General features: G+C 39.7%; 1 protein-coding gene across 1 annotated transcript in view; it reads left to right on the top strand.

The window, feature by feature from the left end:
- The window catches only part of LOC109910960 (protein phosphatase 1, regulatory subunit 21), a 40000-nt gene that overhangs the window by 7516 nt on the left and 18029 nt on the right, over positions 1-14455 (top strand). The window contains exon 4 of the mRNA XM_048600716.1: positions 6796-6897. Coding sequence (XP_048456673.1) covers positions 6796-6897 — 102 coding nt within the window. The remainder of the gene's footprint in view (positions 1-6795; positions 6898-14455) is intronic.

Here is a 14455-nt window from a genome sequence, read left to right as displayed (position 1 = left end):
AATTACAACACAAGCTGACTTATGTGCCAAACAGCATAAGCAGAAGGTGATAGATAGGACTAAGTTATTTCATAACCAATGGATTAGACCTAAACTCTAGTCCTCCTGCATTCAGTCATGAATACTGGTGGACAATTAAAGAACTTGCAAGAGGAGGAAGCTTCATATACAATCCTGCCCTCAAAGTTGGGGGACCCAACATATCATTGCAAATGCTTCAGTGTTGTCTTTAGCAGCAATCTACAGACAGAAATGCCAAGTGTAAGATAAGGGGAGGCAATGGCCTAGTGGTATTATCACTGGACTGTTAATCCAGAGACCCAGATAATGTTCTGGGGACCTGGGTTCGAATCCCGCCATGGTGGATGGTGGAATTTGAATTCAATAAATATCTGGAATTAAGAATCTAATGATGACTGTGAATCCATTGTCGATGGTCAGAAAAAACCCATCTGGTTCACTAATGTCCTTACCTGGTCTGGCCTACATGTGACTCCAGACCCACAGCAATGTGGTTGACTCTTAACTGCCCTCTGGGCAATTAGGGATGGGCTAGCTAGCGACACCCTCATCCCGTGAATGAACCAAGGAAGATTCGTCTGTGCCTTCTCTGGACATCCCCCATCATCACAGTTGCAAACCTTCAGCCAATTCGATTCACTGTACATGATATAAAAGAGCAACTGTAGGCATTGGATACTGCAAAGGCTATAAGCCCTGACGGGATTCTGCCAATAGTACTGAAGACATGTAGAAATTGCCATGCCCTTAGCTGAGCTGTTCCAGTATGGCTAAAACACCGGCATCTGCCCAACAATGTGGAAAATTGCATAGGTATGCCCCGAAAGTTTGACAAATCCAACCTGGGCAGTCATCACCCATTCAGTCTAGTCTTGATCATGCAATGCTTCCTTAGCAATAATCTGGTTACTGATGCTATTTTGGGATCAGCTCCTGACTTCATTACAGCCTTGATTCAAACATGTACTCCTCTAAATGGTATAACAGGTGTAGATGAACACAGCAGGCCAAGCAGCATCAGAGGAGCAGGAAAGCTGACGTTTCGGGTCTAGACCCTTCAGGTTCTCCAGCATCGGCAGTTCCCACTATCTCTCCTCTAAATGGTGTTACCACTGGAAAATTAATCCAGTGACCCAGGTAATGAATCCTGCCACTGCAGAAGATGCAATTTGAATTCAATTAAAAATGAGGCTCTGGGGCCATCAGCAGCAATGGAATCATACTCCAATACAATCTGTAACCTCATAGCCTAGCATATCCTCACTCTATCATTACCATCGAGCCAATTGATCAACCATCTCTGGAGCATGATTCAGAGCCTTGAGATTGATTTCCCTTGAAGACGGTTGCAGTCTTTGCATTCCTGAGGTTGGGAAGGGATTCTGTGCTCTTCCCTCAGCTGGATGTGTTCATGGAGTTTTGGGGTGTGCAATGCTTACCGAAAATGAATGCTTCAGCTGGAACACCATATGGATGACACGCCTTGTCGATTTTCCATCTGTCTGGTAGCTTGTCACAGCTCTCCCATTGATGGTAGTTCACCCATGGATTCTATCATGGGATACTGGCAGATACACTCTAGGCTATCAGCTGTCACTATAAATTTGTGGGCGAGGAATTGATCACTGTCTGTTCTTTCTGACATTGACAGATGCCATCAGTATCCTTAAGAAAAATGAATGAAGGTTTTATTTTCATTTGTTCTTGGTCTATGAATCGCCTGGTAGCTTATAAAAACCTTTGCATACGATGACGGTCAGCATAGTTTGGAATCTCGGGTATCTCTTTCCCATTGAGTCAGGAAGGAAGCAAGGGGAAAGGTAAAAGCATATGTTAAATAGGAGATTATTGGATTTAGGATATATTGTTTGGAAAAACTCAATTTGTTGTGATGTCCTTTGACATGCAAAATCTTTGTTCTTGCCATCACAGCTATTAGGCTTTTGTTGCTTTGACACGTTGGAACTCTGTCATTTAGCACAGTAGCTGTGTGTTCTGGAAATTTAAAAAGTTTTGGTTTCCCTCAAGTTAATACTGGAAATTACTTTTGCTTTTCCATCTTGGGTAGTAAAGTGTAAACATTCTGGTAAGAGAGTGCAGCTGTCTAATCGTTGTTTCCTAGCAATATTACTGTTTGGTAATACAAGACGCAGACTATTTTTTGTTAGTTGAAACATAGACTGGGTGACTGCTTTGCAGAGTACTCATGTTTTGTCCACAAAATGATCCTTCCAGTTGCCTGTCACTTTAGCATGCCACCATGTTCCCTGGTCCACATTTCTGTTTTTGGCCTGCTGCAGTGTTCTAGTGAGGCTCAGCACAAGCTGGAAGACAGCATATCATTTTCTGCTTGGGGACCCTGTAACCTTCAGAGCTCAATATCGAGTTCAATAGCTTCGGAACTCGAACACCATCTTCTATGTCCTTAACCCACTCCCACATCCCAAGCCCTTTCACCTATTTGTGGGCCCCGTTATCAGCTTTTCTTTCTCCTTGGAACATTATCATCCATCACTTTGTCTCCTTTACTGTCGTTCTCTTTCTCTGGGCTTCATTGCCGCCTATCCACTCACTTGTTTCCCATCCACCCCACTCCTGTTCTTTAGCATATATACCATCCTTCCCTAGCTACGATCATTAACTGTGCTTTCTCTCCACAGATGCTGCCAGACCTGAGTTTCTCCAGCAATTTCTGTTTCTGTTTCAGATTTCCAGCAGCTGCAAGTCTTTGTTTTATTTTTACAGTTTGTTAACATTGGTTGTATTGCTGAAGTTTGCAACACAGGAATAAAATGCCGTAGAGGGTTCTGTTACAATAGTATGTTTGACATGAGTAGTAAATGACCGAAACTAAAAATTTCCACCAGGTTTACGCTGCCGATTAGTGGTTCAATTTTTCAGACAATGGGAAGTTTGTGACACTCCTGTGTGATTTACGTGTACACTATATGCAAGGTATTCATTTGTAACCCTATAATTTGAGTTAATAATTGACTTCTAATAAGCCCCAAATACATACAAGTGTTTAATTTGTTTTCCAGTCCTGGTTTGTACAGCAAGTTTTGAATCAGTTCTTAGCCCTATGCAGCAGATTGCTTGTGATTCTACATATACAATTTCTGATTTCAGTATCAAAGGCTACAGGAGGAAGTTACTCATTGCTTGTTTTAATGGAGGGTAAAGAGGAGAGAACCCTGCGTGGTATTAGAAGAGCTGGAGGATGGGCTGCTTATTTACAGTTTGAACCAGTGATAAATTTACACATTGAGGTTTATATTTCAGCACTGTGATCTGGAATTGCACTTTTGGGCTTAAATCATGTATTGATATGTTACGACTATTTTGTGTAGTTTTGAAGCCAGGGTCAGAAGGGAAAGAATGCACTTGTTTTCTGAACAGTCTAGGCCTCACCAATTTTGATATCATTTGAATTTGTAATCTTAACAAAAATTCTAAACTAAATTTGATTTCACATTGTCAGTTATCAGATCTGTCCAGAGACCATTAGAAATACAAAGTATAATTAAGCAGAGTCAGCATGGCTTCATGAAGGGGAAATCGTGCCAAACCTATTGGCATTCTTTGAGGAGGTAACAAACAATAGATAAAAGGGAACTTGTAAGATTTCATAAATCTGGATTTCCAGAGGTGTTAAATAAGGTACCAACCACAAGGCCACCTGAGAAATGAACCATAGTGTTGGGGTTGTATATTAGCAGGGCTAGAGGATGGACTAACTAATAGAAGATGGAGAGTTGGGATAAAGGGGTATTTTCAGGATGCCCACTGGTGGAGTGCTACAGGAATCGGTGCTAGGACCACAGTTATTTATGGTCTATTTTAATGACTCAGATGAGGAAAATGAATGTACTATACTGAAGAATAGGGAATGCATGTCATAGAGATGACGAAGTCTACAGAGTGATATACTGAGGTTGAGTTGGCAAATGGAATGTATTGTGGGAAAATGTGAGGTTATGTGCATTGGCAGGAAAATTAGAGGAGGTGAATATTATTTGAATGGAGAAAGAAGGCTGAAAGCTGCTGAAAGTTTCTGACAGAGAGATGTGAGAGTCTACTTGAATGAATCACAAAAATCTAGCACCCAAGTTCAGGTAATCATGAAGTCAAATGAACTATCAGCCTTTATTTCAAAGGGACTGGAGTATAAAAATAACGAAGTCTTGCTAAGAGCACTGTTTTGGATAAATCACCACAAATTTAATTTGGCTACTTATCAAGAAATCTCACAGACAATTAAGTACTGAAATAGTTATTTAAACTTTATTGCATGTAGCAACCAAAATAAGATCCCTCAAGTAAGCAAGTTAAGTCTCAACTCAACTTGGCTACCACCCAATTAATGATGGAATCTGGCCAGGATCCCACCAACAGTGTCCGTCTCCTTATGCAGTGTTGTTTTCTTGAAGTTCTGCCATTGACTTGTTCTGGTGTTGGTTTCTTGTACAGTTTTCTCTCTTTCAAGTTTGTGGTGTGGCATTATTGATGATTCAATAAATTATTTCATCCCCAAAATTGATAACTTTCCTGGAGACAGGATAACTTGCCTTCTTAGCAGAAGTAGCTCCCCTCTTCCTTGTTACATTCGGGGTTAGCTGTCTGTTCTAAACACAGCTTTTCCTGCAATTATCCCCTTTACTTCAGAACATTATTTCTGTACGCAATCTGAATTGCCCATTTGTCATGAGGTAGGAGCTTGTCAAGCTGTTGTTATCTCCTTGCTCCCAGGAAACAAAATGTTTACGTTCCTTCAGCTCCATTCCAGGGTTGGCTAATTTGCATGTTGATTTCAATTCCTTTATAACAGTGTCTCCTTGCATCTTCCATCTCAAGAAAGTTTATTCCCGAAAGTTATTGCTGATTCTTTCCATGTGTAACAGTTTATCATTTGTTGATTCATTCAATCGCTGAACAGTTATTAAAGTTGTGAAGTTTACATTGTCACAGTACTAGTTAGACCACACAGAATATTGAGAACAATTTTGGTCCCCTTGCATAAGGGAAGATATTATGACATTGGAGGCAGTCTGGAGAAGGTTCACTGGTTGATTTCGGGTAAGGAAGGATTTTCTTACGAGAAGTTAAGTAGGTTGTTGTTGGAATTAAGAATGAGAGGAGAACTTCTTGAAACATGAGGTTCTTTGGGGCTTAACAGAGTAGATGTGGAGAGATTGTTTTTCCCTTGTGGTAAAGCATGTCTAGGAACAGAGGACACAAAGTCAGAGTAAGGGGTCACACATTGAAGACAGGAGGAATTTCTTCTGAGGGGGGTGAATATGTGGAATTCTTTATGGCAGAGGTTTGGTTGAGGCTGGGTCATTAATTAAATTTAAGGCTAGATACAGATTTTTCATCAGTAAAGGAGTTGAGGGTTATAGGGAAAAGGGAAGAAAGTGGAGTTGAGGATTACCAGATCAGCCATGATTTCATTAAATTGCAGAGTAGACTTGATGGGGCAAATGGTCTACATCTGTTCCTATATCTTACAGTCTTATGGCCTAATGATTGAGAATCAAAGTGGTATATATTTCAGAACGAGGCTATTTTACTAATTGTGCATGTGCTGGCTCATTTCAAAGATCCATCCAATTAGTTCTCCATCCACTGCCTCTCCAGAAGTTTGAAGCTTCCCCTTCAAAATATTTAGGCAACTTCTTTGCAGATTATTCTATCGGCTTCCAACCTTTTGAGGCAATGTCGGTTACTGTAATGTGCTTGTGTAAGAAAAGGAATACTTGTAATTATATTTGCCTCAAATATTGATTATTTTATCAGTTGTCTTTAAATAGCGTAAGCAGTTTGGCTTTGAATTCTTTGTTAATCCCCAGTGGCCTTTCACAGTGAGTTGATATCTAGTCAAGTTTAGAGAATGCTAAATCAAAAATAGGATAGGAGGATACTGATGAAAGGTGAGAATGATGTGATGGTGACAAGGGAATAAAGAGGAGGGATGTGAAAGGAAAAGGAGAGAGAGGGTCAATTGATAGTAGGAAAGGTGGGATATCAGGACATGAATTATTCCAGATGCGAAAAGCGATGCTTGGGAACATTGGGCAAATATGAAAACTGCTCAATTAGGATTAGGACTTGAAATTAAAAACAATGTTTAGTGATGGTTACAGAAGTTCCTAAAGATTTGGTGAGGTGTCTTTGGGCTGCTTGGGCAGGCTGACATGTGAAATTGTGATGAGCATGGAAACAAAGCAAGCAAGTAGGTTTTCTTCTGGGGTGTTGGTCACAAGGTGGTCTAACTGCTAACAAATAAACTTCATGAATTTTGCTTGGTTCATTTTGTTGACAGGCCCAGAGTTTGTGAATCCACTGGAGTTGAGTTTGGAAGCGGCAGTGTGGAAAGTCTGCCATGTGCCAGCTGGGATGTATGAAGGAAGGAGTTAGGCAGCATTTTTTTCCTTCAAGTATAGATCAGGCTAAATTTGGGTCTATTGTACTTTGTGACAAGTTTGAATAGCATGGCTGGGACAAGATAATCATCTGGCTTTGCCTATGTTGAGATGTTTGCTCACTCCAGCAATTACATTAGTGCAGCACCACCCAGTGGCAATGTTAGGAATTGAAACATATTTTGAAATAAACATATGATCATGAGTTGACAGTCACATTAGATAATGCCCCTTTGGCTCAGATCTTTGGTGTTGTTTTAAATGCCATATACAGTCATGTAGCATTTCTTGTATATTTTTGTGTAATATAAATTAGAATGGATACTAATTTTGAACTGACTTTGTACAGCAGAAGAGTGTTGACCCTCCAACTCAGATGAATCAGCAGCGACAGAGTGTGTTTGATGAAGATCTGCAGAACAAAATACAGGAAAATGAGCATCTGCACAGACAAGTACGTTAATTCCAGAGTATCCAAATGAGCACACTCAAAGCAGTTTTTGTATCTGTTGCAATGGCTGGTGTGAGAAATCCAAACTACTGACAATTCTATGCCACAGGCTCAAATGCTTCATTTTTTAAAATGCAATGTGAGTCCTGAGTTCTGACATCAGTTATCTGTTGCAAACAAGGGGTCAAAATCAACCATCAGGTTTGCAGTGTTTAGTTTGTGCCATTTGCTGTCTGAATTGTATTTAGGAAAATCTCAATTCCTTCAGTTTCAGGTGATCTTATTGAATTATGTCGCATCCTGTACAAGTGAATATAGATAAATTAAATGCAATTTGTTACTAAATTCTTAATTCTTAGAATTTGAATCATGAGGCATTTCCTCCATATATATCTCTCTCTCTCCCTCTCTTAAAGATTCTCTAAAATATACTTCTTTTGGCTAAGCTTTTGATCACCTGTGGGAATATTGGACCTGTGTCAAACATGGTTTGATAATCCCTTCTTTGCAGCACTTTGGGATGCTTTACTGTGTTCAGTCTGCTATCTAATACATTGTTCAGTGGAAATTCTGAAAACTTCAAACATAAAAAACATGGCTAAACTCTCACTCATCAGAGATCTATTAAGCAGGTGAATTTCTTTTAAAAAGTAGCAACATGGATTATACAGGGTTTTTAAACATATAGCACATCAATGTTCTTTAAGAGCAGAAAATAATGAATCTAAAAAATGGAGGAAGATGGAAATCAAATTAGTGGTCAAGAATACCTCAAAATCTATCCCCTATCTTAGTTTTCAAGGGGAGAAAAGTAGCAGGTTGGAAGGGTTTAGAGAATGAGTGTGAGAAGCTGAAACATTTGATACGTTTTAATCAATAGTTGAGTAAAAAAGAAGCATGCAAAGGAGGTCATAATCCTAAAAGTAGAAGGTAAGTGCAGGAAACTGAAGATTGGAAGTTTTAGGAGGAAGGAGGCAATGAAGAGGTTTATGATCTGAAAGCTGAAATATTCCCTCTTAACTTTAATACTGAGGAATAAGTCATGTTATTTTTACTGATATGAAATATTAACACTAGGATGATGAGATTTGTTACATTGCTCATTACTGCCTTTGTTCCTGTCATTCCCAATTAACAGCAGATACAATAGGCTGGACCTAGTGGGAAACATGACTGAGCCCACTTAATTGTGTGAGATTGCATAACAGTCACTGACCAGAAAGCTTTTGCTGTTTTAAGCTGAAGATGGAAAAGGGCCTATGAGAATCTCGTCCACTTGTGATAGTTTAGATACTTTTAATCAGCCTGCTCAGGCATGTTATGCCTGGGACTTGAATCTGGACCTTCTGGCCCTGAGTTGGGAACACTACCATTGCAGGTATTTTCTAATCGAGCAGTTCAGCAATGTTATTACATACCTCCTGGAGCAAGTTGGACCTCTGGCTCAGTGGTAGGAATACTACCATTGAGCTACAAAAACCCTCATGGTGATTTTTCTATTTTGTTTGCCTTGTTACAACACCCCACTGGAACAGGTGGGACTTGAACATGGGCCTTCTGGCCCAGAGGTAGCGACATTATAACAGCAGCACAAGAGCTCTGACTTGTAGCTGTTTATCAGTTGGGCTTACTGTTGAACCAGTTGACACCAATTAGTTGATTAATAACCTCACCACGTGCACACGCCACCCAACACTCCATCAGGTTTGCTTGTGTCTTTCTAAGAAAAGTCACCTTTTCAAAGGCATAGTGGTCAACCCAGGGATCTGACATTGGGCTGGGCATATGGCTGCTGATTGCGAACCTCCGCTCTTGCCTTACTCCCAGCAGAGAAGTGGTACTAAGTAAATTGACAGCGGTGTGATACATGCCTGCGCCCTGGTGGACTTCATCCCGGGGTCTTGAAAGAAGTGGCTAGTATGATAGATGATGCGTTGGTTTTAATTTTCCAAAACCCCCTGGTTTTAAGAATGGTTACATTACATTGGAAAATTAGTGAGCGTTACTCTTTTAGTCAAAAAGCAAAGGAGACAGAAAGCAGGAAACTTCTGGCTAGTTGGCTTAACATCTGTCAATCAGAACAGTTGGAAGCTATTAGTGAAGCAGTTTTGCAGGGCAGTCGGATAAGCTCAAAGTAATCAGGCAGAGTCAACATGGTTTTGTGAAAGGAAGATTGTGTTTGACCAATCTCTTCAAATTCTTTGAAGAAGTAATACTTTTGTATGAAGGCGGGACTGGTGGTTGTACAGGTACTTAGATTTCCACAAGGCATTTTACACAATGTCACATCAAAGCCTAAGAAAAAAATAAAAAGTTTGTGTAGGGGGTTGGGATTTTGGCATGGCTGAAAGATTGGCCGGCCAGCAAAAAGCAGAATAGTTGTAAATGGGTCTTTGTCAGGTTGGTAAGTCATAAAAATGGTATGCCACAGGGACTGGTGCTGAGACCTTGAGTGTTTCCAATTTATGTAAATTACTTGGATGAAGAGACAGACAGAGAGTTTCCAAATTTGTTGATGAGACAAAGATCAATAACAAAGTAAATTGTAGAGTAGATCGGTGACTACAAGAAATGTTTGATATAGGGTATTTCACTAATTGATAGAGGACTCGGAGAACAGATTGTAATTCATATATGAAATAAACAGAGCTCCTTCAAGCTATTTATAGATTATGGTATGTATATTACAATAACAATTATAATTACCACAATTATTATCTCTGTTTCCCACATCTTTGTAGGTATCTTTGTAGGAAGGGGAGACAATGGCCTAGCGGTTTTACTGCTGAACCCTTAATCCAGAGACCCAGATAATGTTCTGGAGATGCCACCATGGCAGATGTGGAATGTGAATTAAATAAAAATCTGGAATTAAGAGTCTACTGATGACGATGAATCCATTGTTGATTGCAGAAACCCATCTGGTTTTTAACCCTAACCCTGAAGGACAATAAGGAAGGAACTTGCTGTCCTTACTTGGTCTACTGTACATGTGACTCTAGACCCACAGCAATGTGGTTCACTCCTAACTGCCCCCTGGCCAATTAAGGATGGGCAATAAATGCTAGCGTATCTAGTGATGCCTTCATACTGTGAATGAATTTTAAAAAACTCAGTTCCTACCCAAAGCTTTTGCTAGCGACTAATCTTGAGAGTCTGGATGTCATCTTGTTAGCTTCCATGTACTTTGTTAACTTTGTAAACTGCTATTCCCATCATCTCCAGTGGGATGCCTTGACCAAACACCATTTCCGTCTCCTCCCTTGTCAGCATTCCACAGGGACTGTTCCCTCCAGGACCCGAGTCCACTCCTCCTCCACTCCCAAAACCCTTACAGCACCTCCCCATTCAATTGCTGAAGATGTAACACACACCCGTTTACTTCCTCCCTCCTCACTATCCGAGGGCTCAAGTGAAGCAACAACTCACCTTCAATCTAGTCTACTGTATTCACTGCTCACAATGTGGTCTTCTCTACACTGGGGAGACGACATGCAGACTGAGAGGTGTTTTGTAAAACAGCCAATATTCTGTCTGTAAAAATGATGCTGAGCTTTCAGTTGCCTCTTCAATACACCTTATTTCTGTCGCAGGCCTGCTGCAGTGTTCCAGTGAAGCTCGAAAAGGAGCACCTCATCTTTTGTTTGGAGACCCTGCAACCTCTAGGACTCAGTAGAATAACTTTAGAGCCTTTTTTTTTTTTTTAACCCATCTTCACACCCTAGTCCTGTCATAACCCTAACCCTAACCCTAACCCTATCATAGTAACTGATTCCTACCCACTCTTAGTCCTATTGTCACGTTTCAGTACAGCCTACCCATTCTCTCCTACTCTTAGCTCTCATCATCACTTATTTAGCTTCTCTTTTGTCCTAGCTTCTTATCAACAAGGCCTGTCACTGCCTATCCTTTCGTGTCTCTCTCTCTCGGCTCCTTCTGTACTTACTCACCTCTCCTTCACCACCAAAACCCTCCACTAGCTGCCTCCGCCCCCCACTGCATCCTCATCTCCAACGCTCATTTTCTATTTTCTCCCCACAGATGCTGCTAGACCTGAGTTTCTCCAGCAATTTCTATTCTTTTTAACATCTGGTGGGCATGATTCCACATATGATAAGTGCTTGAGTGATTATTTCCCATTTGAGTAACAGGAGAATTTGATTGCAGGGTGGGGGCACCATGCAAAGGAATTCAAACCAAGCCTGATCCTATTCATATGTGTGCTTTTTAAACAGCTAGACAGACCCTTGAATTTAATTCCCTTGATTTGCTGTGCATCCCATCTCTCAGCCCCTGGTTACCAAGGCTTATTGGAACTTCCACTACTGCTCAAGATAGATCAAAGGATTTAAAAGAATAGCATGTAGATTTGGAATACTCTGGCCTTTACTGACTAAGCCTTTACATTTGTAGTTATTTCTCTGTCTGTATGATTTGGCTTTGGTCCAAGCAAGTGGTAGTCTAATGTATCTAGTTGCGAAATATATGTGTACCTACCCATTTCTTGTATTTTTTCTCCTGCCTTTTTCTGAAGGTAAGGAATGTCTCTATGCATATCCATATTGCAAACTGATTGGACTGGGATTTAAGTCTACATCTTTCCTAGTTTCAAAGTATTTCACCAGTCAACGTTTTATTATACTTTCAGTGCATTTTGATATGTAGAAATGTATATTTTTTTCAACTAAAACACCTGATTTAATCTCAGATTAAATCTTGGGTTTCATTCAATAAAAACTTTTCATTTAATTGGTGTTAGATTTTTATTTAATATTAATGCTTCAGCTTTCTTAAAATATAATTGAGCATTAGACCTTTTATTTTTCAAGGTCTGTTTTGGTGAAATAATAAATAGATCGATGACCTTTAGAATCTAAATACCATTCCATATTTGAGATAATTAGGATATATCTTGGACCTGTGCAAATCTTGATCATTGGAAATGTACAAGTAGTCTGATTAGCTCTATCCTGTTCGGATCATAACTTCTTAACAATGTAGTTTTATTTCAGTAGCTTTTATTTTCAATTATTGTCTTTTAATTTCAAGAATCAAAAACAGTAGCAATTGCATCGCAAATGGTGATAATTAAAGCATACTGCTCCTTTGCAACTGATTATTTTGCACTGTGAATGGTTTCCTTCTAAGTAACTTAAATGAGTCACCAAATTATATCCTTTAGTATGAAATTTCATTTTAAGGAAGTTTGCCATCTGGAAAGTCTCTTGATGTTAGAAACTAGACAGTAGAGATATTTCCTGAACGCAGCAAGCTTCCCTTCAGTTTAATTATTTTGTCAACCCTACTAAATTGTGTATTAATTTGGAGAAACCAAAATAAATATAGTCCAGTCTTGAAAAGCTCCATGCTTATTTTTGTGCGGATTAATACAGTGTTATTGCTTAATCTCTGAATTCACAGTTTTAATATCAAGGAACGGATGTTCCAGAAACTGTGGGAACTCTTTATGACAGTCTCTCAGAATCTTCATACTATTGTTCATATTGAGATTTCTTCTACTTGAAGCTGCTTACGTGTTTGTGAAAAAATATTTGAGAAATCTGGAATTTGCCCAAGAGTACTGAGATTTATGTTTGGATCCATTTCAAATACTGTCTGGAATAGCATTTAACAACCATTCCCTGTGCATACATTTTTGTTTCTTCAGTATTGTTTTTAGATCATCTGGCTCTCTCTTTTTTGGCTGCCTAATTTCAAGGGCATCCACTTCGAAGCAATAAAACTGGTTTTTCTTTTCTTGAAGTAAAATTCCTTGATGCACTAGTATTCTCCAATTAGACAGGCTCTCACCTTTTAAGGTGGGTGGAGTCTGCTTAAAGAGACCTTCTGTGCTTTAACTAGCTCTAGAGCTTTTTTTAACTGTTTGATTTAGGAACACATTTGGTCATCTGGCACAGAATATCATCTGTCTGAAATTCAGTAATGAGCAATGTGTTATGTAATAAATATGCATGTATGGTGATATTAGGATTTAAACCAGGTTTCTCTCATTCTGTGGTGCCTCTACTTTCAATGATCGTAAAGTACAGGCAGTTATCAGCAAAAAGATTAAAACCGGATTTTTCTAGATAGTCTTCGTAAACGTTTCGTTGTATGTGAAACGTTGGAGCATGTTCTACAAGATGTCTTTCGTATGTTGCATTCTAAAAGTTAGTGAAAAAGATCTGTTTTCTCTTCAGCTATGGACTTTGACAACATTGAAGACTCATTTTCCAGACCTAGCCAAGCATTTAGCTAGCCATTACAGCTATAACACTGAAACCTATCTGAGGTTGTGGAAAATTGTGCAAATATGTCCTGTAACTACAAGCAGGACAAGTCCAACCTGGCTAATTTCCAATCCCAATCATCGGCAAAGTCATGGAAGAGGCCACCGACAGTGCTATCAAGTGCTACTTGCTTAGCAAAAACCTGCTGTGACTCCAATTAGGTTCTGCCAGGGCTGCTCAGTTCCTGAACTCAATAGAACTTTCATCCAATATGGACAAAAGAATTAAACTCCTGCATAAGGGGTAGTGACTGTCCTTGACATCAATGTAGCATGTGGCATCGAGGATCTCCAGGATGACTGACATTGTGGGAATTGGGAAAATGATCCAATAATTCAAGCATTGGTAGCACAAAGAAAGATGGTTGCAGTTGTTGGTCAGTCATCTCGGCTCCAGGACATCACTACAGGAGTTCCTCAATGTAGCGTCCAAGGCACGATCCTCTTCAGCCTCATCAATAACCTTCCATCCACTCTAAAGTCGTAAGCAGAGATGTTCACTGCACAACGTTCAGCACAGTTTTTGATTTCTCAGATATTGAAATCATCAATGCCCATAAGTAGCAAAAGCTGGGCAATATCCAGGCCTGGGCTGAGAAATGGCAAGTGACATTTGTGCGAGGCAATGACTATGTTCTGCAAGAGAGAATTTTGTGGGAAATTACAATTTAGCTACCATGATTCAGTGTAAGATAATGATTACACCTCAAAAGTAATTAATTGACTCATTTGAACCATTCTAATGTTGTGAAAATAACTACATAATTGTAAGTTCACTTTCTTGGGGGCAAATCGATGAGAAGGAATTAGTTGAAACATTCTTATTTTTAGTCAGTTTCAGATGTTTCTCTTCCTATCCTACTCTTGCTCAAAGCTTGGCTTGAAAGTTATTTTTATTGATGAATCTTTCCGTTGGTGTTAGTAGGCTTTTTTGTCCATTTTATATGTTATTTGCCCTTTAGTTTGTGAAAGCAGTTAATTGTTTTATTTCTTGAGCATCTGTGTATCAGAACCGCATAGCAACCAGTGGTAAGTGACTCCACTGTGGTTTTATTATCGAACCCCTACAGTGTGGAAACAGGCCCTTTGGCCCAACAAGTCCACACCGACCCTCGGAGCACTCACCCATTCCCCTATAATCCACCTAATCTGCACATCCCTGAACACTATGGGCAATTTATCATGGTCAGTCCATCTAGCCTGCACATCTTTGGACTGTGGGAGGAAACCAGAGCACCCGGAGGAAACCCACGCAGACACGGAAAGAATGTG

Source organism: Rhincodon typus, chromosome 9 (assembly GCF_021869965.1).
Source record: "Rhincodon typus isolate 14 chromosome 9, sRhiTyp1.1, whole genome shotgun sequence".
In the NCBI taxonomy this organism is placed as follows: domain Eukaryota; kingdom Metazoa; phylum Chordata; class Chondrichthyes; order Orectolobiformes; family Rhincodontidae; genus Rhincodon; species Rhincodon typus.
This window is presented reverse-complemented; position numbering and strand designations above follow the sequence as displayed.